The sequence below is a fragment of the Marmota flaviventris genome, chromosome 17, assembly GCF_047511675.1.
Source record: "Marmota flaviventris isolate mMarFla1 chromosome 17, mMarFla1.hap1, whole genome shotgun sequence".
Classification (NCBI taxonomy): domain Eukaryota; kingdom Metazoa; phylum Chordata; class Mammalia; order Rodentia; family Sciuridae; genus Marmota; species Marmota flaviventris.
In genome coordinates, this window is record NC_092514.1 from 52,093,294 (window position 1) to 52,115,381 (window position 22,088).

At 50.0% G+C, this 22,088-nt stretch overlaps 1 protein-coding gene across 2 annotated transcripts; it reads right to left on the bottom strand.

The window, feature by feature from the left end:
* Positions 1 to 483: 483 nt before the first annotated feature.
* Mycbpap (MYCBP associated protein) lies at positions 484 to 21,350 on the bottom strand. 2 transcript variants are annotated; one of them, XM_027924813.2, is made up of 19 exons: positions 21,263 to 21,350; positions 14,403 to 14,530; positions 13,445 to 13,604; positions 13,193 to 13,293; positions 12,247 to 12,430; positions 11,854 to 11,969; positions 11,201 to 11,351; positions 8,678 to 8,793; positions 8,473 to 8,588; positions 7,942 to 8,053; positions 7,243 to 7,435; positions 6,584 to 6,771; positions 5,689 to 5,835; positions 4,900 to 5,316; positions 4,392 to 4,513; positions 3,601 to 3,716; positions 2,933 to 3,084; positions 2,586 to 2,756; positions 484 to 652 (listed from the first exon to the last, which is right to left on the bottom strand). In XM_027924813.2, the coding sequence occupies exons 1-19, from the start codon at positions 21,303 to 21,305 to the stop codon at positions 551 to 553; spliced, it is 2,835 nt and encodes a 944-aa protein (XP_027780614.2). In that variant the 5' UTR covers positions 21,306 to 21,350; the 3' UTR covers positions 484 to 550. The 2 variants fall into 2 exon arrangements, with proteins under 2 accessions (XP_027780614.2, XP_071459448.1); XM_071603347.1 differs by having other exon boundaries at positions 21,046 to 21,338.
* Positions 21,351 to 22,088: the final 738 nt, after the last annotated feature.

Below are 22,088 nucleotides of genomic sequence, written 5' to 3' on the forward strand. Positions count from 1 at the left end.
TAACATAAAGCGGGGAGAAAACAGATTCCAGAATCTCTGGCTGAAGACAAAGGGGTCTGCCCTCCAGGGTCTAGAAGGTGTGGTAGTGTCTTCTTGGGGACTGGACTCTGAGGCCAGCTGAAGTGGGAGATCTCAAGGAGCCAGGTCCCATGGGCTCTGCTTCTCCTAGTCTCACACTTTGTCAAACTTGGTGATGACACTTTGGAAGACCTGGCTCCAAGAAGCATGATCCTTTTTAGAACCAAGACAGACTGGAGCAGGAACTACGAAAGTGACGCTATCTGTCCTGTCACCTGATTTCATTCCTTGTCCTGCTACCAACTTGCGCTTCTGTTCATGCTCTCTATATCACCTCCCGGGTGGGGATGGCTCCAGGAGCAGGGCAGAGGGGAATCCGGGGGCAGGTGGGCCATGGGAACACCTGGGCCATGAGCTGACCTCACTGAGATCCAACACCAAGACACAGAGGCACAGGGGAAGTGGTGGAAGCCGAAAGGGTTCTTTATTAACTTATCAGCCAGTTTCCCAGGAGGATACATGGGCCCGAGAGTCAGCTGCAGAGATGCAAAGATTCCTCAACGTTCTTTATGGGGCTGAGCTCGTCAGCCGAGATCATCAGGTCAGTCACTAGGACATTCAGCAGTTCAAAGACCTGGAAGAACAGGACCAGGACAGATGTCACAGGCAAGGGCTTGCTCTGTGGAGACCTGACAGAAAGGTAGCTATTAGTCAAGAGATGCTAGAAGAGATGGAGAGAGGAGGACCAAGTTCAAGAGTTTCTATAGAATTTCTGTTTTTTGCAAACAATTTTATTTTTCAGACCTACTCTGGGAGGTAATCCTGCCCTGGGGGCTCTGGGAGCCTACAGATGTTAAAAGGGCAACTCCAGAGAGCCCAGGGAGCAGCACCCATTAGCCCCTCAAGGGTGGGGTTGGGCTCAGTCTCAATTCCACTCCTACCTCCCCGGAGGCCAATTTGTCTTCCTGTAAGATCATAGATGCCGATACTGAAAGGCGTCCAAGACTGTCCCCTACTAGGCTGGACCACACAAGCCTAAGCAATTTGATTTTTAATATCAAAGAGCTAAGGAAGAGTTTGCCCCATGAGTTCTCAGAGCCCTTTAATTCCTTTCTAGACCCCATCGATCATCAGAAATCTCAGTAACATCACCAGCAGCAATTCTGATCAAATGAGATCCGGAGTGTTACTACAGTGCACAGTGATGTAAGCCTCACTCCCAACTGTCCACATCAGAGGAAGAGAAAGCACCACTACAGACTCGCTGACACAGCCAGCTGGCTTTGTGGCCGTCCCTCCCAAGCAACAATAACAAAAAAGAAAACAGAACCTAGAACCTAGGACCCGCTGCTTAAAAACAGATCACGATGAAGGCTTTCCTGTGGATGTACCCTTGCTACAGTGTGAATGTGACCTGTCCCCTCTGAAATTTGATTCCCAGTGTAAAGGTGTTGAGAGGTGGTGGGACTTAAGTCACTAGACTCCACCCTCGAGAAGCATAATGTCTTCAGGAGCATGAGAGTTCTAAGCCCAATATGGCGGTGCCTGTGATCCCAACTGCCTAGAAGACTGAGGCAGGAGGATCACAAGTTGGAGGCCAGCCTCAGCAACTTAGGAAGACCCTGTCTCAATTTTTTTTTTTTTTTTTTTAATAAAAGGGGCTATGGATGCAGCTCAGTGGTAGAATGCTTGCCTAGTGTGAGCAAAAGCCCTGGGTTTAATTCCCAGTACTGGGGGGGTGGGTGAGCTCTCTTGGGACTGGATTAGTTATAAATGAGACACCTGTGTTTTGCCCTCTTGCCCTTTGGCTTTCCACCATGAGTTGAAGCAGCAAGGCCCTTGCTGGCACCAGGTTCTTAGACTGCCCAGTCTTCAGACTGTGAATCAAAAATGAACTTTTTTCTTTGTAAGTCACCCAGTCTGTGGCACTTTGTTATAGCAATAGAGAGACAAAGATGATCCTGTGTAGTTTTCTCCCAAGGAACCTGTCTGCCAGGGTGCACATAAAGGCAGCGGTAGAAGTGGCAGAAAGAGAAGTGCTTCCTTGTTCTCCGTTCCCTTGGAGTCTGTTTCCTGACACAGCCAGAAGGACCTTCTAAAGCCTAAGCCATACCATGTTGCTCCTCCATTCAAGATACTGTGTGATTTCTCAGTCTCTCAGAGAAAATCCTGAGTCCTCCCAATAGACAACAAAGTCCCATGTGGCCACCCCATGTGCCTGCCAGTGGCCTACTCCGCTGGCCTGCTCCCTCCAATGCAAGAGTTGCTTCCTCTGCCTAGGACACATTTCTAGCTACCCTTCACCCTTCTTCAAGCCTTTCTATGGTGTCACCTTCTCAGGGAGGCCCCTGCCCCTGGCCGACCCCGATTCGTGGTCTTTGTCACAGTGCTCATCTCCTGACATGCATGCATGAGGGCAGCCTTACACTCTAGGATGCCCCTCATGAGGCAGCTCTGCCTCCATCACTGATGGAGCAGGAGCTCATTTGGGGAATGAATGGAATGAATGACGCAGGGGGAGGGAGGTGTGGGGGAGGGGAGGCTGGCTACTGGGCTCCTCCCTTCACCTCTGTGTGCATCCTCCGCATATATTTCTCCTTGACCAGGGGATCTATGGGTTCGTGGGAAGGAACGGTGCTGTCAGGGGCAGGGTCGTCGGAGGAAAGCCTGTCCCGACTTGAAGATTTCAGTATTTTCTTGTCATCCTTTGCCTTCTGCTTCTTGCTGTTGATGCAGTCCTGCTTGGAGAAATAGACACACACACACACACACACAGCCTTCAGGAGCTCCCAAGGTAGGACAGATACCTTTTCCACAGCAGCTCCCTGGGAGCTGGGCCTTTTGCTGGAGAGACCTCCAGGTTCCTGCTGCCCCTTGAACGCCCTCCCCAGACCCCAGACCATGTCCCACATGCCTCTTTCCCTGCCATCCTGGCTCCTTTTTTGTCCTCTTTGTCTCTGATTCCAAGTTGCTTCTTTTCCTGTATTGCTCCTTTCCGGCCTTCTGTCTCCTTCCCAATTTTTCCAGCTGTCGTCTTCACTTCCGTGATGGGAGGTGATTTTCGATCTAAGGGGAGTGAGTGGAAGAGCATGTAGCAGGCCCCCTGCAGTCTAGCTGGCACCACAGGCCTGTGAGGGGGCTGGGAATGAGATGGAAAAGCAAAGGGTGAGGCTTTGAACCCTCTTCTCAGAGGCTTGGAGAGAATTCCCACAGGTTGAGAGCAGAGGCGGGCACCACTTCCCTGAGCTCCTTTATTCAGGCATGTGACCTTGTGGTACAAGATTGTGGGGCAGGGGCAGAAGGCCTAGATTCTAGCCCCAGCTCCACTATGCTCCATGTATGGCCACAGACAGGTCATTTAAATTTTGGGGACTTTTCCTGCAAACTTGGGGGACTTGAATGAAGGTGATCATTAAGGTAGCTTCTAAGCCCCAAATCCTGGCAGCAGACAGAGGATACCATATGCCCACTCCATGGCCCAACCTAGCAGAGTGCCCACCACAGGGGTACAAACAGCCAAGGTACAACTGCTGTCTGGGTAGAGTGCTGGGGAAGACCACTTGGTGCTGCTCAGTGTCTGACCTTGCTCTTCCGGAACATCCAAATAGATAGTCTCCTTCTCAGGCAGGCCTAGCAGAACCCTTAGCCACAGGGAGTGGTTCACCAGGCTGTCAATTACATCTCGCCACAGCTGCAAACTAGAGGGCAAGATGTGTTGGAGAAAAACCACCACTCCCCACTTGTCCTTGAATCTGCAGAGGCTTAGGTGACTCCCTTCAAAGACCTTAGTGCCAGGAACTACCATGGAAATGCCATGCCACCAAGCAGATGGCATCCTCACCAAGATTGTGCCAGTGCTCAGATGGGAGTCTGGCTTCCCTGGGGCAGCAGCCAAGAAAAGATGGCCCAGGACTGGGGTTGGAGGCCTCCCTGAATCCCGTCCTACTTTAGCATCTAAACTATAGTTTGGGGCTACAGTTAGGCTTGGGTCCATCCCACTGGAGGGGCTGAGCCTTGCAAGAGTTTTTTAGCATGAGACTCCTGGGGCTGTATTCTGAGAGCCTTGCAAAAGGCCCCCAAGCCCACCCAAGCAGCTGCAAGGCAAGAGAGAAGTGAAGCTTTTACTGGGATCTCCTTTTTTCATTCTTCTACTCATTGAGAAGGAACAAGAGAAGGAGGAGGAGGACAAGGCAAGGTATGCACCCTGCAGCACCTGCTCCCCAGGGAGCAGAGGCAGCTGTGGAGCTGCTGTGGCAGGTCCTAGAACATCCTTCAGCAATCTGAATTCAAGGGATGTTCAGCCCCTTCAGTCCAGGAACTCCCTGACAAATGTCACCAAGGGAAGGAGAAGGGACATGGGGAGGGGGGGCTACCACAGCTGGTGCAGGAGGTTGGACTGCAATGGTTTCTGCTCCTGGCACAGCTCCAAGGCTGCCTTGTTGAGGCTGATCAGGGCATCCTCTTTCTGGTGGTCTTCTGGGAGCTTCATCACTGCCTGGTGAGGGGCATAAGCACCATGGGCAACTGTTCTGCCCTGGCACAATGGGGGTCCCTGTGTCATCTAGTGATGAGACAGGTGGCTGAAGAATCAGGAGCCATGAACTCTAAGGTGCCTTTTGTGGCACCTGGAACCTCCCCCAGAAATCTGTCATGAACCCCTTCTCTGAGGTTTGCCAGGTCACAGAAGGAGCCCTTCCTACACCAAAGCTTCCTGAGGATCCCAGGGAAAAAAGCTGAGTCAAAAGATCACTTTTTCTGGGCCCTCGGGAAGGTTCACTCACTGCCCATGAGGTGATGGAGCTAATTGGTTTGGGGCAAGGAGCAGTGTGCCCAGCTGTCCAGGGCCATTCTCCCCTAATCCTTTCCAGGTCTCAGACACACCTTTCTGAATTCCTTCAGGCAGAGGTTCCACTCAGTCAGGGGGACACCTGGCAGCTCACAAGGGCTCCTGGTGCTATCCACCTCTGGGATCTCCACCAGGATCTCCTCCATGATGCTCTTCCTCTGTGAAATCTTGGTCCCCACTCTAGTCTTCTGGAACGTGGAGTAATCTTGAAAGTTGCCCTGGGCCTCATTCTCATGCCGGGATAGTTGAGGCTCCCTGACTGGGTTCCTGAAGTTTGTCATGTTGTCCACATTCGACGACGCCTTCTCCAGATGGGCAGATGGGGTCACTGGCACCCTGGGGCTCAGGTGCTCTTCCTCACCTGGCCGGGCCTCCTCAGACTTGGCAGACAGGATCCTGCACTGGTTCCACAGTTGATGCAGGTTTTGTACCACACGGTGCTGGTAATACAGCTGCAGGAGAGGAGCCGGATGACAGCAGAGAGTGAGTGGCTGAAGCCAGGGGGACTCCCCCTCCCACTCCCCCTCCAGCCTCCAATTTAAAACTTTTTTTTTTTTTTTTTGTATTTGGGCTTCCAAGAAAGTCTGGGTTTGGATGAAGGAGTCTATGAGGCCCTGTCCCTACCAAGCACCCACTTACTAGCTATCTCGGGCACATTCCCTAATCTGTCTGGGTCTCAGTTTCCTCAGTGTAAAATGAGGATATAACAGTACCCACATCTTATCATAGGACTGGTGTAAGGAGAAAGTGAGTTACTTGTGTCCTGGCACACAGATGGGTTTGGTCCCACAACTGCCCAGAGCACACGTGGTGCCACCCCGTACGTGAGGATTCCTGTGGCAGAACAACTCCTCCTCAGTGAGATAGGCATCCACGGGCGAAGGCATGCGCTCCGGGGTCAGGATCCCCCTCAGCAGCTCCTGCAGCACATCCTTTGCTATGGAGACTGCATCATGAGTGGCCAGCTTGCTCTGAGGAAGGGAAAGTGGCATAAGGTGGCAGCCCAGGCTCCCAGCACCCATGTAAACTTGAAGGAAGCCAGATCCCTGGGACTGTGGCTTCCTCGGGTCGAAATTCCTGCTTACACACGTACCTGCCTCAAAACTCTTTTGGTCTTCCCACACCTCCTTGTTCCCTAACAGAGGATACAAAGGGTCCAGAGGAGGCCACTCCTGGGGGACAGCTGCTCCTGAATGGTATCTGGATTTCCCCCAGTTGAAGCAGAAGGGGCACTTCTGAGAACTGGGGGTGGCAGGTTCCCAGTTCCCATCTCACACTTACTAGGATGTCAGCTTATGGGGTGGGGTGTTGAGGTAAGCTATTTAAATTGTCATCTCTGGTTTGGAAGTCTTGTCTGTTAAATGCCACTCCACTGCACAGTACCAGACAGCAGTGAACAAAAGACAGCATTGGCACAGAGGGTCACATGATCTGTTTGCACTCCAGGGAATATCCTGCGAAGTCTGCGTCTTAAAGCACCGTTTCATCTCTCACTCAGTTGGTGCCCTGCATGGCTGCTGCGAGCAGCCCCTCCCCCAGCCTGCCTGCCTCATCTTCTATACACAAAACTCTGGAAAGTATTTAAGCAAGGGTAGGTACCCGTTTGTGAAAAATTAACTTCTTGGGCTAGGAGAAATAAGATCCTTCCAGGCACAGCCAGAAAGAACACCAGAGTAACCTATCTGATGTTCCCAGGGGCCAACGTTCCAGGTCCCTTACCTCCAGCAACTTCCTCTCATCCTTAAAAATGTCCTGGGCCAGGGAGACTGCGTGGAGATTGACCTGCAGGAGCGCCCCTCCCAGTAGGGTGGGATGAGTTTTGAACTCCCAACATTCCCTGAAGATGCCAGCACTCGAAGACTTAAAGAAGAAGGTGAAGTTTTTCGTTTCCCCAGGCAGAATCACACCTGAGAGGCAGAGATGGGTTTCCAAGGAGGAGGCACTAGTTGAGCCCTAAGTTCACAGGTAGAAGTTTAACTAAGCCCTAAGCTAAACACACACGGTTAACTAAGGTCCAGGTCTGGTGACCAACCATCCTGGTTGGCCCAGGACTGAGAGGATTCTTGAAATATGTGACTTTGAGCTTGAAATCTTGGAATGTTCTATGCAAGCAGGGATACTTGGTGATCCTAGCCCCAGGCCTATGCATCTAGATAACTGAGCCCCTAGAATATTCCTGCTCCCAAGTGGCTCACCTTCCTGTGTTCTCAAGAGACCCATCACTCTCAACAGATAGAAATAGTTAGACCACACTGGTCACAGAAGAAACAGGAGGGACAAGCTTGGGAGTTGGGGCTCCAGCTTGCGGTAGCTGGGTACTATCTAGATGTTGGCGTCTCCCAGACACGGAGCCAGTGAGGAGAGAAGTTTCTAGGTACCTTCCCGGTTGTTAAAGTAAAACTGCTGCATCCTCCTGTCTCTCTTCAAGTGTTGGAAAGAGTCCAGCTGGGGCAGCCGTCGCCAATCATACCAAATGGCCACAGTGCCATTATTGACTACAGTCAGTTCTGAAGATGTTTTCTCCCCTTCAAGGGTTTCGAAAGTCAATCGAACACCAATTCCTATTTGCCTCTGGGGAAGGAGGAGACACAAGGGTGGTCTAGGCTGGAGGCCCTGGCTTAGGGTGACCATTTCCTCCCAGTTTGCCTGTGACTTCTCTTGGCTTAACAACCAAAGTCCCATGTTTCAGGCCTCCAGGGCCCATAGCCTCAAAGTAGTGTCATACCCCAAGAGTGGCTGTCTCTGAGGTCACTATCAATAATACAAAGAGAATTTCTACCCCATGAACATTTCTGCTCCTTAACATTAGAATAATATTTTGTAACTTTCTGGAAGTCCCATCTCTGTGAGAGAGTTTGTTTATTTACCTGGTGGGTCAGGGTACAAAGTAGGTAGCTTGTGATTTTATTCTTGCTCAAGTAAGTGTTGCTGTTAACATTTTCAGACATGCTGAGTATGACCAGATAAAAAACCCAAAATAGGAGACCATGAAGGCTCCTTGTGAATGTCACAGTCACCTTGGGCCTGCACCCATGAGAGTCCCTTCCAGCAGGTGAGTGAGGGTGAGGCAGTTTTACCTTGTCCTGCGGGTTGCTGCCTCTGATCCAGCAAGCTGGCTTCCCACAGAATAGCAGTGAAGGGCCGAGAACAGGCATAGAGACCGAATCAGGGCAGTTGTCCAGTAAGTCTCTGTAAAAATCAAGGACTTATTCACCTGTAGGCTGCACACTCAGGCCACATGGAACCCATGGAGATGATTGCCAAGCAGTCTGGGGACATAACTGGCTGTGCCCTGCAGTACAGTGTGATCAGTCCTACTCCAGCCTACCTTCTTCCCAGGCCCTCCTGCCAGAGTCCTTCTCTTTGAACAGCAATGGGAGGGGCTGGAGGGCCCTTTTAACCTGGAAGCCCCCACCCAGGTTGTTAGAAAAGAGCAGATGGCAACAGAAAAGCTAGCACAGGTGTTGTGAAGCCTATGGCTAGAGGAGTGGGTGGAGCCACTAGCAAGGCAGGCACAGAGACACCCTGATTGCAGGGAGGGAAACCTGCCATTCAGTACTTGTGGCCACACTCTTCAGCCTCCTCCCTGGGGTGCAGGCCCCACTCACAAGCGCACTTTGTCTTCAGGGGGGCTTTCCAGGAGCCTTTCAAACACTGTACGGTCTTCCACAGTGACAGATGAGAATGGCTGCCCTCGGCCCACCACCTCCAGGCCATCAATATCCTCAGAGGGACAGAGAAAGGACACATTAGCTGACTGAAGACAGGTACCACCCCAAGAGACCTCACACTGGGCTTGGAGGCTCTCCCAACCTGCTGGCTAAAATCCAGCTCAGCCAGGATGCTTTGTAGCTCCTTGCGTCTGTAGATTAGAAACAGACTCCGATCCCAGGTATAGCGGTACCACGCATCCTTCTGGGCTGGCAGTCCTAAAGTGGGATCCAAGGACACTCAGCAGGGCTGCTGTCACACCCCCTTCCCTATCCACTAATCAAGGCCCATGAGAACACCCATTTGACACCATTTCTGAAAAAGGTGAAAAACTACAGTTTTCCTGGGGCAGCCAGACTCATGACCCAGAGCTCCCCAGAAGCCCTGGAGACCCTAGGAGATTAGTTTCCAAAGAGCCAAATCTTTGGTTTACAATAAGAAGAACAAGAACAGCTACCGTTTACTGACAATGAGCCAGAATTTCTTAATGTGCATAACTCACGTCTCCTCTTTAACCCTCTCACAATGCTATCATGAGTATTCTGCAAATAGGGACCTGAGGGCCAGAGGGTCAAATTCCTCAAGGGAGTTCAGAAACCCAACCCAGCTAGGATCTGAACCCAGGCAGGCAGGCAAGCTCTCAAACAGGGCTGCAAACAAAACACCACAAACCACACAAGCAAGCCATCGGTCAGATCAAATGTCCTTGATGCCATATTGCAGAGGTAAAGAGATAAGCTTCATCCTAGTAATTCAGTCTATTTAATTCAATATGTCAAAACTATTATTATTATTTTGATTAGCTGAATTTTGATTATTGTTACTGCTTTATTTATGAAATACTCACAGACTTACAGAAAAGCAGGGAGTACAGGCAAATCCTCATTCCTACACCATGGGGGGAGAAAGTAACTGACCAAACACCTCTTACCCCAGAATACTTTTATTTAGTGTGTGGTGGGGTACAGGTAGTAAGGATTAAACCCAGGGTACTCTACCACTGAGCTACAATACTAGCACTTTTTATTTTTATTTCTTTTTTTGTGATAGAATCTTGTTAAATTGCTGAGGTTGGCCTCCAACTTGCAATCCTCCTGCCTCAGCCTTCTGAGTTGCTGGGATTACAAGCATTTGCCACTGTGCCCAACTGCCTCAAAATATTTCTGTGTGCTTTTTCTAAAGCAAGGGCATTCCCCCTTGGGATCACACTCCACAGTGAAATCAGGGAGCTGACCTTAATAGATAACTCACATCTTACTCTCCCTCCCCATTCAAGTTTCAACAACATTCAGACTCCATACATCCAGCAGTCATGTCACTTCAATCTTCTGTCTGGAACATTCCTCTGTCTTCCTTTAACTCTCTTGACCTTGACACTTCTGGGTGTTGTAAAGCAGTCCCTCTGTTTGAGTTTATCCACTATTTCCTCACAAATGGATTCATATTCTGCATCTTCAATACTTTTTTCCCTTTTGCATAATGACAGAGCAAGAGTTGGGGGAAGATTCCCTTCAGAGGGAGCCCAGGGAGCTGGCAGCTGTTCCCCTGAGGGCATCTAGGCTGGAAGAACCCCCACCACAACCAGGCACTCAGCCAGGATCTTCCTTAAAATCTCTTGCACCATCCTGAAACGTGCTGGGTGTGTGTGATTCCAGGGCGAGCTTCCACCAGCCTAATTCCCCAGGAGACTGAACATCACCGCAAATCCATCAGGTCAGGAAAAATCTAGAGGGAGGCCCTTTCGAATGGCAGTGCAGCTGTGTTGAGAAGTATCTTTTTAATCGCCTTCTGGCCCAGAGATCAGGCTGGAAAGTGGATCCAGCCGTGTCCCATGGGTCACTAGGGCTGTCATCGTCCTTTCCTCATGGAAATGTCCTGGAGGGAGCGGGCTCCAGGAGGTGTGAGAGCCCATCCTTACTCAGGCTGCTCTCTGCTCCTCCTCAACCCGGTAGCCCCAAGCCCACCCGGCACATGGACTATCAAAACTATTATCAATCCACCATGTAATCAATATAAAACTTATTAATAAAATATACTTTTTCAAACGAGTCTTCAAAACCCGGGGTGTAGGTTGGGTGTAGTTGGGGCAGGCCTGTAATCCCAGTTGACCTGGGAGGTTAAGGCAAGAAAAATCCCAAGGTCAAGGCTAGGCTGGGCAATACAGCAGGACTCTTGTCTCAAAAAAATAAAAAGGGCAGGGATGTAGTTTAGTGGTAGAGTATCCCTGGCTTCAATTCCCAGACCCAAAATAAATAAATAAATAAACAAATATTTTTTAAAAACTATGAAAGCAAGCAAGCAAGCTGGGTGCAGTTACACCGACAGGGTGCCTTCACCCCATAGACCAGCCACATTCCAGGTGCTCGCGGCTGCCGGAGCCTGGAGGCCGCCGCACTAGACAGCACAGCTCTATGGCCCTCACTCCCACCTTGCCCTTTCTGTGATTTCTATCAGGTGTTGAAGGCAGAACTAAACCTCATGAAGGGTGGGGTCTTGCCCAAGATCACACTGAACCAGGCTTTGGTCCCAGATCTACCTCAGAGTGCGGCCATGCTGTCGCACCACACTGCCCTGCTTCCCACGCCAGTTACCAGAAGCCAGGTGGTTCACAGCCCTGCTGCTCACCTGTTTCCACCCGGATGGACCGGGGCTTCCTGATGCGAGCAATGGGTTCCACGAAGCCATGCTGAGTTTTTGTTTTGGTTATGACCAGACCTGTCATCTCATCTCCCAAGTATTCCAGTGGACTCCAGAACACACTGGTGTCCTTATAGCTCTGGTAAGGAAAGAGAGCACAGTGAGGTCAAGTCAGTGCCTCAGCTGGCAGCTGGTGGTGGCCTGGGAAGACAACGGCACCATAGACTTTTCTCTGAGGAACCTGTTGCTGCCCTGACGGCAAAAGTACCTACTTTCTTGTTTGTAGGATGCCCTGTGGTAGCCTCTACTGACCCTAGAAAGATAATGTAAGCTGGTCCAGATGCTGGTACTCACTGATGGGGAGTCCAGAGGCAGGAGACTAAGCCTCTAGGAGACAAATACTAAAACTCATAGTAACTCAGTGACAAACTGACTACTGGCGACCACCACAGGCTTAATTAATTGAACAGTCCACAAACATCCACTAACAAAATTTAGTAAAGGTCCCAAGGGCTTTGCAATGCTTTGCAATGCATAGATTATTTTCTCCCCAAGTATGCAAGCTGAAACAAGTCATTTCTGCGTCCCAACCCCTGCCCCCCATGGCCCAGCACCGGGCACTTGGGAATGGCCGCCCTTACTTTCCCATCATGTTGTGTTGGAAGTATCCGGTCAATGAGCTCCCGCTCCTCCTGGATCTGTCTGTAGGAGTCCCCGGAGTGCATCAGCAGCTCACTGACAGGCTTCTTCAGATGCTCTTAAGAGTAGGAGGCAAGAATGCAGCTATTAGAATGCACCAAATCGGAACAAATGGGCCCTGGAACTACACAGGGCAGCCAGGTTGGCCAGCCTGATTATAGAACCAATAAACTAGGGTTTAGGAGCAGCAAGCTTTTGGGAATGAACAGCACAAATGTGGTCATCATCAAGGATCTGGACAGGTGGGGGGAAAGAAAACACACACACGCACACACACACACCAGAGCCTTCGAGCCAAATGGAGACCAGGCAGGAGCCCTGTCCACTCTGCTCACCACTAAGGGCTTCCTGCTGCTTCTTTCGCAGGGTGATGTGACGCTGCCAGTTTTTCAGAAAGTTCTGCTGAGGAGGTGGGACCCAGGGATGTCGCTTCTCTTCCTTCAGGTCTTTCTGCTGCGGTTCTTCCTTAGCTGAGATGAGGGTCATCAGACTGGGCGGGATGTGGATCAGCTCAGCCAGCTGAAAGGACAACGTGAGCACATGGAAAGCGGTGAGTCGGCCCAAGCTGAAGTTTCCAGACACCTAGGTTCTGCCATTGTCCTGTTCTGCTGAGAATTCCTCTTTAGGACTGCAGGGTGGCAAGTGACAGAAAACAAATCAGAACCTGGAGGCTTTGGGATCAGACGTCAGCCCCTCCCTTCTTTCCTCCAAAAGGAACCTTGGTTCTGAGGTTGTAGTCATCTTTCAGCATGGCCTCTTCCTCATAACTGATGCTAACTGGCACTTTTGCCCAGGGAGATGGAGCTGTTTTTACATGTTCCCATGCCCCTTAGCACCTGCCCAATGAAAGCGAAGTATCTAAGGGACAGAGAAGCACTGCATGATGAGGAGGTCACCCAGGGAGCAGTGGTAAGCCACCTTCCTCCACCACAGAACTGGGGAGAGCAGGCACAGAATAGCAGAGAGCAATGAGCTGGGCCCTGCATCCGAGTGCCTTGGTGGCTTGGCCTACATACACCATGTCCTCTCCCCCTTCAGGTACGTGAGGCAACATCTGTAGCCTGAGAGCAAATCCCTGACTTCAGCTGAACCAGCTTCAATTGGCTTCTGGGACTTGTAACCAAAGCATCTAAACTACCCTCGGGGGAGGGTCAATGATTATCTCAGACTTGAGGCCCAGAGAGGTTTGACTCTTAGTCCAGGTCCTGCTTGAGTCTCCAGCAGGGAGACTAAAGTGGCTTTGGCGACTTCTCTGAGCCAGGCAGCTCAACACAAACGAACCTGGGTGTTCCCTCTAGCAATCGCAATTCTCTTAAAGTCCTGGAGACTCCCCAAGATGTGGTGAGGCAGGATCTGACTGCCATCGAAGTGGTCACCTGGACCTGGGGGGAAAAGAGGGGTGGAAAAAGACAAACTATAGGTAGCTGGTGTGACCTACCCAAGGGGCTGCCTTTCTAATGGGGATCCAGCTTTCTTTCAAAGTTGACCCATGAATTCAAAGCCCGGGGGTTCCAGGGTCAAGACTGATCATACCAGAGTAGTCGAGGGGCTTTGTGGCTACTTCTGGATTAGCAGGATGTGCTACTAAGTGGCAGATCTTCCTCCTAGTATCCTTGGGTTTGGGTTTGCGGATGATAAATTTCTGGGAAATGAAAGGCTTGTCCTCTGTTTCAGGAAGGCGAGGACTGTGTTGCTAAAAAGAAACCAAAGAGAGAATTCCACCTGAGAGGAGGCAGTAGAAGAGCAGTACCATCTTCTCTGCCCTGGTTCTTGGTGGAATTCCTGAGGGCTGACCAGTGTGTTCCCCAGCTCTGTCCAGGAATCACCGATGTAACAGACAAGAGGCAGAAATGTCTGGAAGGAAAAAATATCTTGATGACTCCAGACAGTTCAGGTGAGAAGTGGCTGCCTCTTTCAGGAAAGGCCTGGGGTTGGGGATCAGCAGCTTCATCTAGATCTCTCTCTTTTCTGAGTCATCCCATTTTCCCATCTGTGAGATGGGGATAGTGTCACGTCCCCTCTGGGAAGCAAAGTATGGCATCATCTTGTCTCCTGTGGTTCTACATGAATCTCAGAAATGTGAAAACAGCTGGGCGCGGTCGCAGGCTCAACTCAAGAGGCTGAGGCAGGAAGATCGCGGATTCAAAGCCAGCCTCAGCAATTTAGTGAGGCCCTGTCTCTAAATTTAAAAAAATATACAAAACAGGGCTGGGGATGTGGCTCAGTGGTTAAGCATCCCTGGATTTAATCCCTGGTACTACAAAAGACAAAAAGAAAAGAAAATAGAAAAGAAATGTTAAAACAAACAGCACAGTAAAATCCTTTAGATGGTAAAGTGAATAGAATTTGTGTTCAATGGCTTTTTCCCATACCACGAAATGCCCCTGTGAGTAGCGGGCTGCTGGAGAGACCTTGGCATGGCTGATGTTTTAGGTTACACAGGCTGGTAGCAAAGTGTCAGCAGCAAGGGACCCATGCACTTTATCCTTACCTTCTTCAAGTCTTCCTTCTTGATGGCTAAGGCAAGAATGTCATCTCCTTGTAGGATATTGCTCACGGGCTCAGGCTCCTCCTGGATGGGGGGTGTGGGCTGTTCGGGTGCCTTGGCTCGCTTCTTTTCTGAAGAGAAGCAAAAAATTGGAAGTGCTCAAAGAGCTTTCTGTACATATAACTATATAAATAAAATTACAAATCCTGGGCTAGGAGTGCAGCTTAGTGGTAGGGTGCTTGCCCAATGTGTGCGAGGCAGCTAGGCCCTGGATTCAATTCCAACACTGCAAAAAATAAAGTAAACAAATCAATAAATCCATATTAGACTGCATGGTAAAGGCAGAGCTGGCCACCTGGACAGGATAGCAGAGGCTGCCAAGATGGTCTGGATAGCACTTGGCTGAGGGGGTGGGAGTTCTCTCCTGGGGGAGCTCCTACCCACTCCCCCAAGCTGGCCCCAGTGGCTGAGACTTCTATAGCCAGAACTGAGATTAAAAAAATACATATATATATTCCATTTCTGCTTGTGTTACTTACAAGTTGGACAACCTTGGTGCATATCGCCTGACCTCTCTGGGCCTCCCTCCATCTTCCATATGTGAAAAGAGGAAAATGGACTAAATCAGTGGTTCCTAAATGTCTGCCTCAGAATCTTCTGGGGAGTTTGACAATTACAGCTTCCTGCGTACTGCTTGCCTGGCCTTAGAGAGCTATCATTTTTCTTTCTTTCTGTCTTTTTTTTTTTTTTAAACTCAAGGGAGTTTTATAAATTAAATCCTGGGATTCTGATGCCCAGTGCTTTGGGACACCTGGGCTAGCTGTTTTCTTAGCCTCTTCCAGAGCTGGCACTGGTCTGTTCTGTATGAAGGCATCGGTTTCTCAAGACACTGGTTAAAATGCAGATGCTCTGACGGGGAGCAGAACACCTCTGACCATCTGTTTCATATTATTTCATGTAAAAATGTGGAGCAGCTTCTTTGTGCCAGGAACTGTGCTGGGTTCTGGGGAGAAACAGCAGAAGGTGTCTTCAAAGGGCACACAGCTCATGAGAGATAAGGCTGCCACCTAAGCTGGGGCATTAGGGGGCATCCAGGGGTCCACTGGGTCTGTGGCATGGTCAGGAAAGGTTTCCCAAGGAGGCGATGTTTAAACTGAGAGTGGAGAGATGGAGCCCAGTCAGAAGAGGGAAATAGAGATTGGGAAGAGACATTCCAAGGAGCAGCAGGAAGTGGGCTGGGGGCAGGAGGAAAGGGAGCCCCGCTCTGGAAGGCAGATCGTGTGTTTTAAAATAGCTGGAGCGCAGCAAGGTGGGAGGCAGGAAGCAGAACAGGAGAGGGAAGCAGGAGCTCACCGTGAAGAGTTGAGCCAGGCAGAGGACTTTACGGTGTGGTCCACGGCAAGGCAGCAGGGATGGGCCAGGTTATCTAGAAGCCAACTGCAATAATGAAGTGGTTGACAGGGACAGGGGCTCACAGGACTGGAACAAAGTAGAGAGACTGAAGTGTGCATCTCTCTGGTGGCTGCTGGGACACGCTACATGGACATCACATGGGACAGAAGAGGGGCACTCTCTGACCAGGATGCTGCCTGCCTTCCAAGACCTGGCACAAATGTGTTGAGTGTACTGCTTGTTTCTCTGGCTGGTAATCCCATCCTTTTCCCTCTGGTTCTGAACTGTTTGAAGTAAGGCCCTACACAAAACAATCACAAGAAAACCTAAGCCCTGACTTCAGGGCATTTAAAACAAAATTTGGTTTTATCTACAGTTCTCTAAGTATCCTAATCTTTAAGAGACCATAGCACTAAAATATCAAGGCAGGGGTGTTGGCTGACAAAATCAAACTACCTTTTAAAGAGATGTCTACATAGTTGATGGGGTGAGGGGAGGGGAAAAAGAAAAGCCAGAATCATTCCAGACATAACTCTGAATTCTGCCCATCAGCCGCAGCCCACGTCCTCCGCTGCAGGGTCTGCAGGAGTTCACGACATCCACACAGACAGGCCTGAGCAGCTCAACCTGAGCTTTGGCCTGATCTGCCTCCGTTCGTGGAGATGCAGCATGCGGTTTTGATTTCTATTTCTCTCTCCCTTCTACACAAACACACCAAAGCTGGTGGCAGCCCACAAGAGAATTAGAACCAGCTGAAGGTCTGCTTTTGTAAATATGTTGGTATCATTCATCTTTTTCAGGACATCTGTTTTTTCTGCCCATCACCTTGGTTGGTCTACATCTTCCTAAGGGATTACATTCTCCAGATGGTGTTTTTCTCTGGTGGCTATAGCATCACCACGTGTAAATACAAACTATCAACGCTGCTGAAGATTTCTGGGGGCCCAAACCCCCATCCCTTGGAGTGATACAGAAACTAATTCTTCATGTTTGGTTGAGATTGAAGTAGTCAATGAGACTTGGGTCTGAAGTTTTTCTGAGAAAGCTATCTTGATGCAGTACAATAGGGCTCTGTTACTGTACACCGCCAGGAAAGGGTGTGTTTCAGTTAATAAAATGGCCATGAAAATGAGATGTATATTAAAGTTAAATTCATCCTAGAGGTGGATCCAAGGACCTTCAATGTGTTATAAATGACGGATGAGATGATATAAAAGATTACGATATGGCTTCTCCTGTTGAGGGACTGAAAGATGAGTCAGACCGTAACACAAAGCAATCACAAAACACAAGAGCCTGCCTGAGAAGCCCAGCCAAGAGGTCTGCTTAGGCATCAGAGAAGAACAGAGCCCTGAAGGTCACAGAACTGAAGGCTCTCAAGAAGGTTTGGAGGAACGGTTGCAGAGACAGCTTCCCATGATCCTGAGAACATGGAAGGGGCACATGTGGAGCAGTAAAAAGAGGCGTAGCGCTTGCCTAGCATGTGTGAGGCCCTAGGTTCGATCCCCAGTACTGCAAGAAACAAACACAGAAAGGAGATGTTCCAGGTAAGGCCCCGTCTGAGCTCAGCAGGAGCAGGGATGAACAGGCAAGTGTGGGATACGGTAACACAGAAGCCCTGCTGGGGAAGTGGGGTGCTGCTGGGGATGAAGCCAGGGCAAGGTGGCTCTGTGAAGCATGGCTCTGGCATCTACCCTCTGGTCCAGGAGAGTGAGCTGATGACAGTGGCATTTAGATCCATGGAGGAGTGGGATGGAGGGGAGCCAGATGGACTGCAGGGAGACCAGGGAGGAAGCATGAGCCTCCAGGGGGCTTTTTGAGGCCTGCTGCAGGATGCCCCGTGGTGGAGTAAGTCACTACTGAACCCGTGCAGGCCCAGCTCTTTCCTCTTCTTTCTTCTGGAAATGTCAGCTGAGCGGAGCCACTGGTAAGACACAGAGCTGGCCTTTCTCTGCTCTTCCTGAAAGCCTGAGCGGTCAAAGACACCTGCCTTCTTGTCAATAGCAGTCAAGGGACACCTCTGTTAGAGCAAGGAAGCTGGAAATGAAGCCCTTAGGCTGGGAGTAGGGATGGGAGAGGGAACTAAGGAAGGAGAATTAACCTGAACTCCATTCTTGGCTTGTTTTATCTAAATGTTATTATTTCCAAGTGCTGTTTAAAGCCTGTGGGAAATTCTGACCTCAGGGTTGCACTGGGGGAAATCAAGGCAGGAGCTGTCCCTACCAGGGTAGAGCTATAATGGGTGGGGGAGGGGGACATGGTGTGACCAGGAGTCTTCCGTGTTTCTTAGAACAAGACCAGGGAGAAACCTGGGACTCAAAAGGGCTCTCAGGTCCCTAAACAGATTTCCAGTTGCCATATTTGCTTGTCTTTTTGCTTGTGATTCAGAGACCTTGAGAAACAGCACTAGATTATAAGATTATATTTGTTCATTGGCTGCAGCTGCATTATATGGGAGAAAGTACCATCCTACTACATTTGAGGCTTCCCTGAGAACATTCTGGAAAAAAGAAATCTTGCATGTTAATAACTCCCCTCTCCATACCAGGGATTGAACTCAGGGTACTTAGCCACTGAGCCACATCCCCAGTCCTTTCTGTATTTTATTTTGACACAGGGTCTCACTGAGTTTCTTAGGGCCTTGCTAAGTTGCTGAGGCTGGTTTGAACTCAAGATCCTCCTGCCTCAGCCTCCCAAGCTACTGGGATTACAGACATGCACCATGGTTCTGGAAACCACGTTAAAACACTCTGTTTTTTTCTCCCTCCTCACTCTGGTGCATGTTCTTAGCTTCAGGGCTATTTTACAAATGAAACCTTCCCCTTATTAAAAACAGATATGCAGTGAAAAATCTTTGTTTACAGCAGGATTTCAAGTCTGATTAAGATGGCGCAGAAACAGGAGAGCATGAGGCAGTGGCTGGGAAAGCCCTTGACTGCCCTTGGGAAAGCAAACCAGGTATTTTTTTCCCTCTCTCTTAACTATTAGAAAGTATGTCATGAAACAGCATCAGCCTTTTATACTATGAAGAAGCATAAAAGAAAGCTATACTGAAAAGCAACGAGGCTCTTGTTAGTTTTCTGGGCCTCCTGGGGGACCCTACTGCGCGCAGGCCTGCCCCTCTCCTTGCAAGAGGCTGGCTCCCCCGGGGCCTACAAGAGCACACCCAGACATTCTGACCTCGCCTGTAAAGGCCTTTTATGGCTTGGTCCCTGCCTACCAGCACAGCCCCCTCAGGCGCCCATGTTCATAAATCTATGAACTCATGCTTCTCTCTAGACCTAGAGAAACAAACCATTCCTTTTTAATTTTTTTTTTCTTCTTTCTTTTCCTTTGGATCTGCCATAAATGTCACCTTCAGAAAACCTTTCCCCTTAACTCTACCATCCCAAGTCTGGGTCAGGGGCTGAGCCCCCTTAATCCTCCTGGGCACTAAAATCCCAGTCTCTATACTTCTGCATTGTCTGAATCCTCCTCCAGGTCCTCTCTAGAGGGCTGGGGTCACACACTTCATACTAAGGGAGGATAGAAGAAATGGAAGATAAGTGGAAAAGAGATAAAAGGAAGGAAAACAAGTCTGTGGCTTTAGTCTGAAAGCTTTGGTTAAAGTTTCTCATACCTTCTCTCCCTAGGCCCATATCCCTCTAGGCCTGGCCCTCCCCAGTCTAGTTTTTCCCCAGGCCTTTCACTCCCAAATTTCTGGTCAGTCTACAAATCTTCTCTCACAATCTTAAATCTACTACAAATTCACTTGCTTATGAAAATTGCCTTGTACAACATACTTTTAGAATAGATTAAACAAAGGGAGACATATTTTAAGAAACCTACAGAATAGGGTACTTTTCAAACACTATCTGTCAATCAATTAGAGGAGACAGCATCAACATGAAAATCCTGAGAACTGAAAGACCACCACAAATCGTCTTGTGATTTCCAGGCTAACACCATCCTCACAAACCTTTCCATGCCCACTCACCCTCAAGTTCCCTTTAAAAGAAGAGCCCCAGCAGTCTATGGTGGTACACACTTATAATCCCAGCAACTCAGGAGTCTGAGGCAGGAGGATCGCAAGTTCAAGGCCAGCCTCAGCAACTAAATGAGGCCTTAAGCAACTTAGCAAGACCCTCTCTCAAAATAAAATAAAAAGGGCTAAGGACTTAGCTCAGTGGTAAAGTGCTTGCTTAATATGTGTGAAGCTCTGGGTTCAATCCCTAGTACCAGCAGCAGAGTTGGTGCGGGTGGAGGGGCCTGATACCCCAAAAGGCCATCTCACTTTCAAGATAGCCCACATCTTCTTTGAATGTGTACTTCTTGCTTTCCTATCTAAATCTCTACTGTGCCTCTGACACATCTGGAAATTCTTTTCTATGACAATTATGAAGGACCCCTTCATCCTGAGTTGAGGTTCCCCTCTCTGGAAACTATTCAGACCCCTGCCAGTGACATTATCAATACCCTTGTTGCCCAGCACAGTGTCCACATACAGCAGGTCCTGGATAAATGAAAACAGGGCTGAGGATGCGTCTCAGTGGTAGAGCACTTGCCTAGCAAGCATCCACCCTGGGTTTGATCCCCAGCACCACAAAACAAAACAACAAAAGGCAGGGGGGGTGGATTGCAAAGGGGAACTTGTCCCTGGGGGTCAGGCTGTTGTCAGGAAACCTGTGGCTCTCTCACCAGCAACCAGAGGGTAACTACAGTCAGGAAGTAGTCACTCCAGGTTAAACTAGCTGGACAAGTGTCATATGGCTGGAAAGGACATGTGGTAGAAAAAGGCAGTCCCAGAATAGAGGGATTAAGCACTTTGGGTTTTTCCAGCAGGACTCTGAGGTGCAATCCCCACCCCCAGACACCCATCAAGGTGGTTTCTTGCACTCCTGAATTCCTCTTCCCAAGGACCGCTTGGCCTTAAACTCTTCCCTGGCACCTCACCTAGTCTAGGGATCTGCCTCCAGTGTGCCATCCTATGATATGTTTAGAGGTGGGGTCCTGTCCAAAACATGTCCCTAACCACTGATCCCTGAAGCCTCCCTATGAGTCCCCGCCTTGCTGTGTCCCCACCCCCAAGGCCCAGTGTGCGGGGCTTCCTCCCTTGGGAAGTCTCCAATGTGTCCCTCACGGTTAGGATTCCTATGTGCTGGACTCCATTTCCCAGTGGTCTTCACTCCCATCCTCCAGGCTCCCTGTCCTGAACCCCGGGGTCTCAAGCGTCCCTGTCGGGTTCTCCTGAGCACCTAAGGCAGCCAGTGCCAACCTTTCATGTTCTCCGGGGGCTCCACGAACTTGCTCGGTATTTTGGTGCGGGACTCCTTCTTGGAACTCCTCATGGTACGGTCCCCTGCTGCAGCGGGGCCCTGTGCCTCGGGGCCCGGAGACCGCGGGGCGGTGAGGTCTCTCCCCACGCCCTCTCCAGCCAGCTGCCGCCGCGGCGTCCATAGCAACCAGCGGCCCGCGCGGCTGCGCGCACCTACCGTACAGCTTGGGCGGGGACTGCTTGTTAGCCACTTTCTTCATCGTGCCGCGCCTGCGCGTCCGCCATAGGCGAGCTCCGGCGCTCTGACCCGAGAAGGCCTGGGCCGACTCGTGACGTCACGGCAGCGTGGGCGAGCGCGGTGACGTCACCTGCCAGCCTCGGGCCTTTGCGCGCGGGGACAGTTCTTCTGAGGCCCTGCTGATAAGCTGGGGATGGCTTCCCTTTGGCCTTCTGTCCCTTCCCAAGTGAGCCAAGCTTTTACCCCGACTTGGGGTCCAAGTCCCTGGAGATGCTGTCCTTGATTCCCCAGTTAAAAGTAGCCCCTCAGTGTCATCTCAAATTTATACACCCATCTGCTGTCGCTGCTGCTGCTTCTTTCTTTTGTCAGAGTCCTAATGCGTTTTGGAGTTATCTTGTTCATGAGGATGTCTGTGGTCACATTCGCTGCCAAAATGTCAGCTCCATAAGAGCAGGACCGCCTGACCCTTGCCCTTCCTCAAACCCCAAATTTAGCACAGAGCAGTTGCTCAGTAACTGTGTCCAATGATGAATGAAGGTTCTAAAGCCAAACGGAACTGGGTTCCTATCCAAACCTTGCCTGATTGCTAGCTATGTGTTCATGGGCCAGCCCCTTGACCTCTCTGAGTCACTTGTTTTCTTCACTTACATTGCCTCCTTCACAAAACCACTGTAAGGATTAAGTGAGTAAACATTTAAAATACCCAACACAGTGCCCACCCCCCGCAAACTCTGTCTTTTCTGTCAATTCTCAAAACCATGATGGTGTCCGAAGGAGAGAATAACTCTATAACCATTTCACAGAT

Coding starts and splice junctions, on each gene's coding strand:
- Mycbpap (XM_071603347.1), bottom strand. CDS start 21,118: ATGAGGAGTTCCAAGAAGGAGTCCCGCACCAAAATACCGAGCAAGTTC. Junction 5,317..5,688: donor TCTGCCACAGGAATCCTCAC/GTACGGGGTGGC, acceptor CCTCTCCTGCAG/CTGTATTACCAGCACCGTGT. Junction 3,085..3,600: donor GGATGTTCCGGAAGAGCAAG/GTCAGACACTGA, acceptor CACTCCCCTTAG/ATCGAAAATCACCTCCCATC.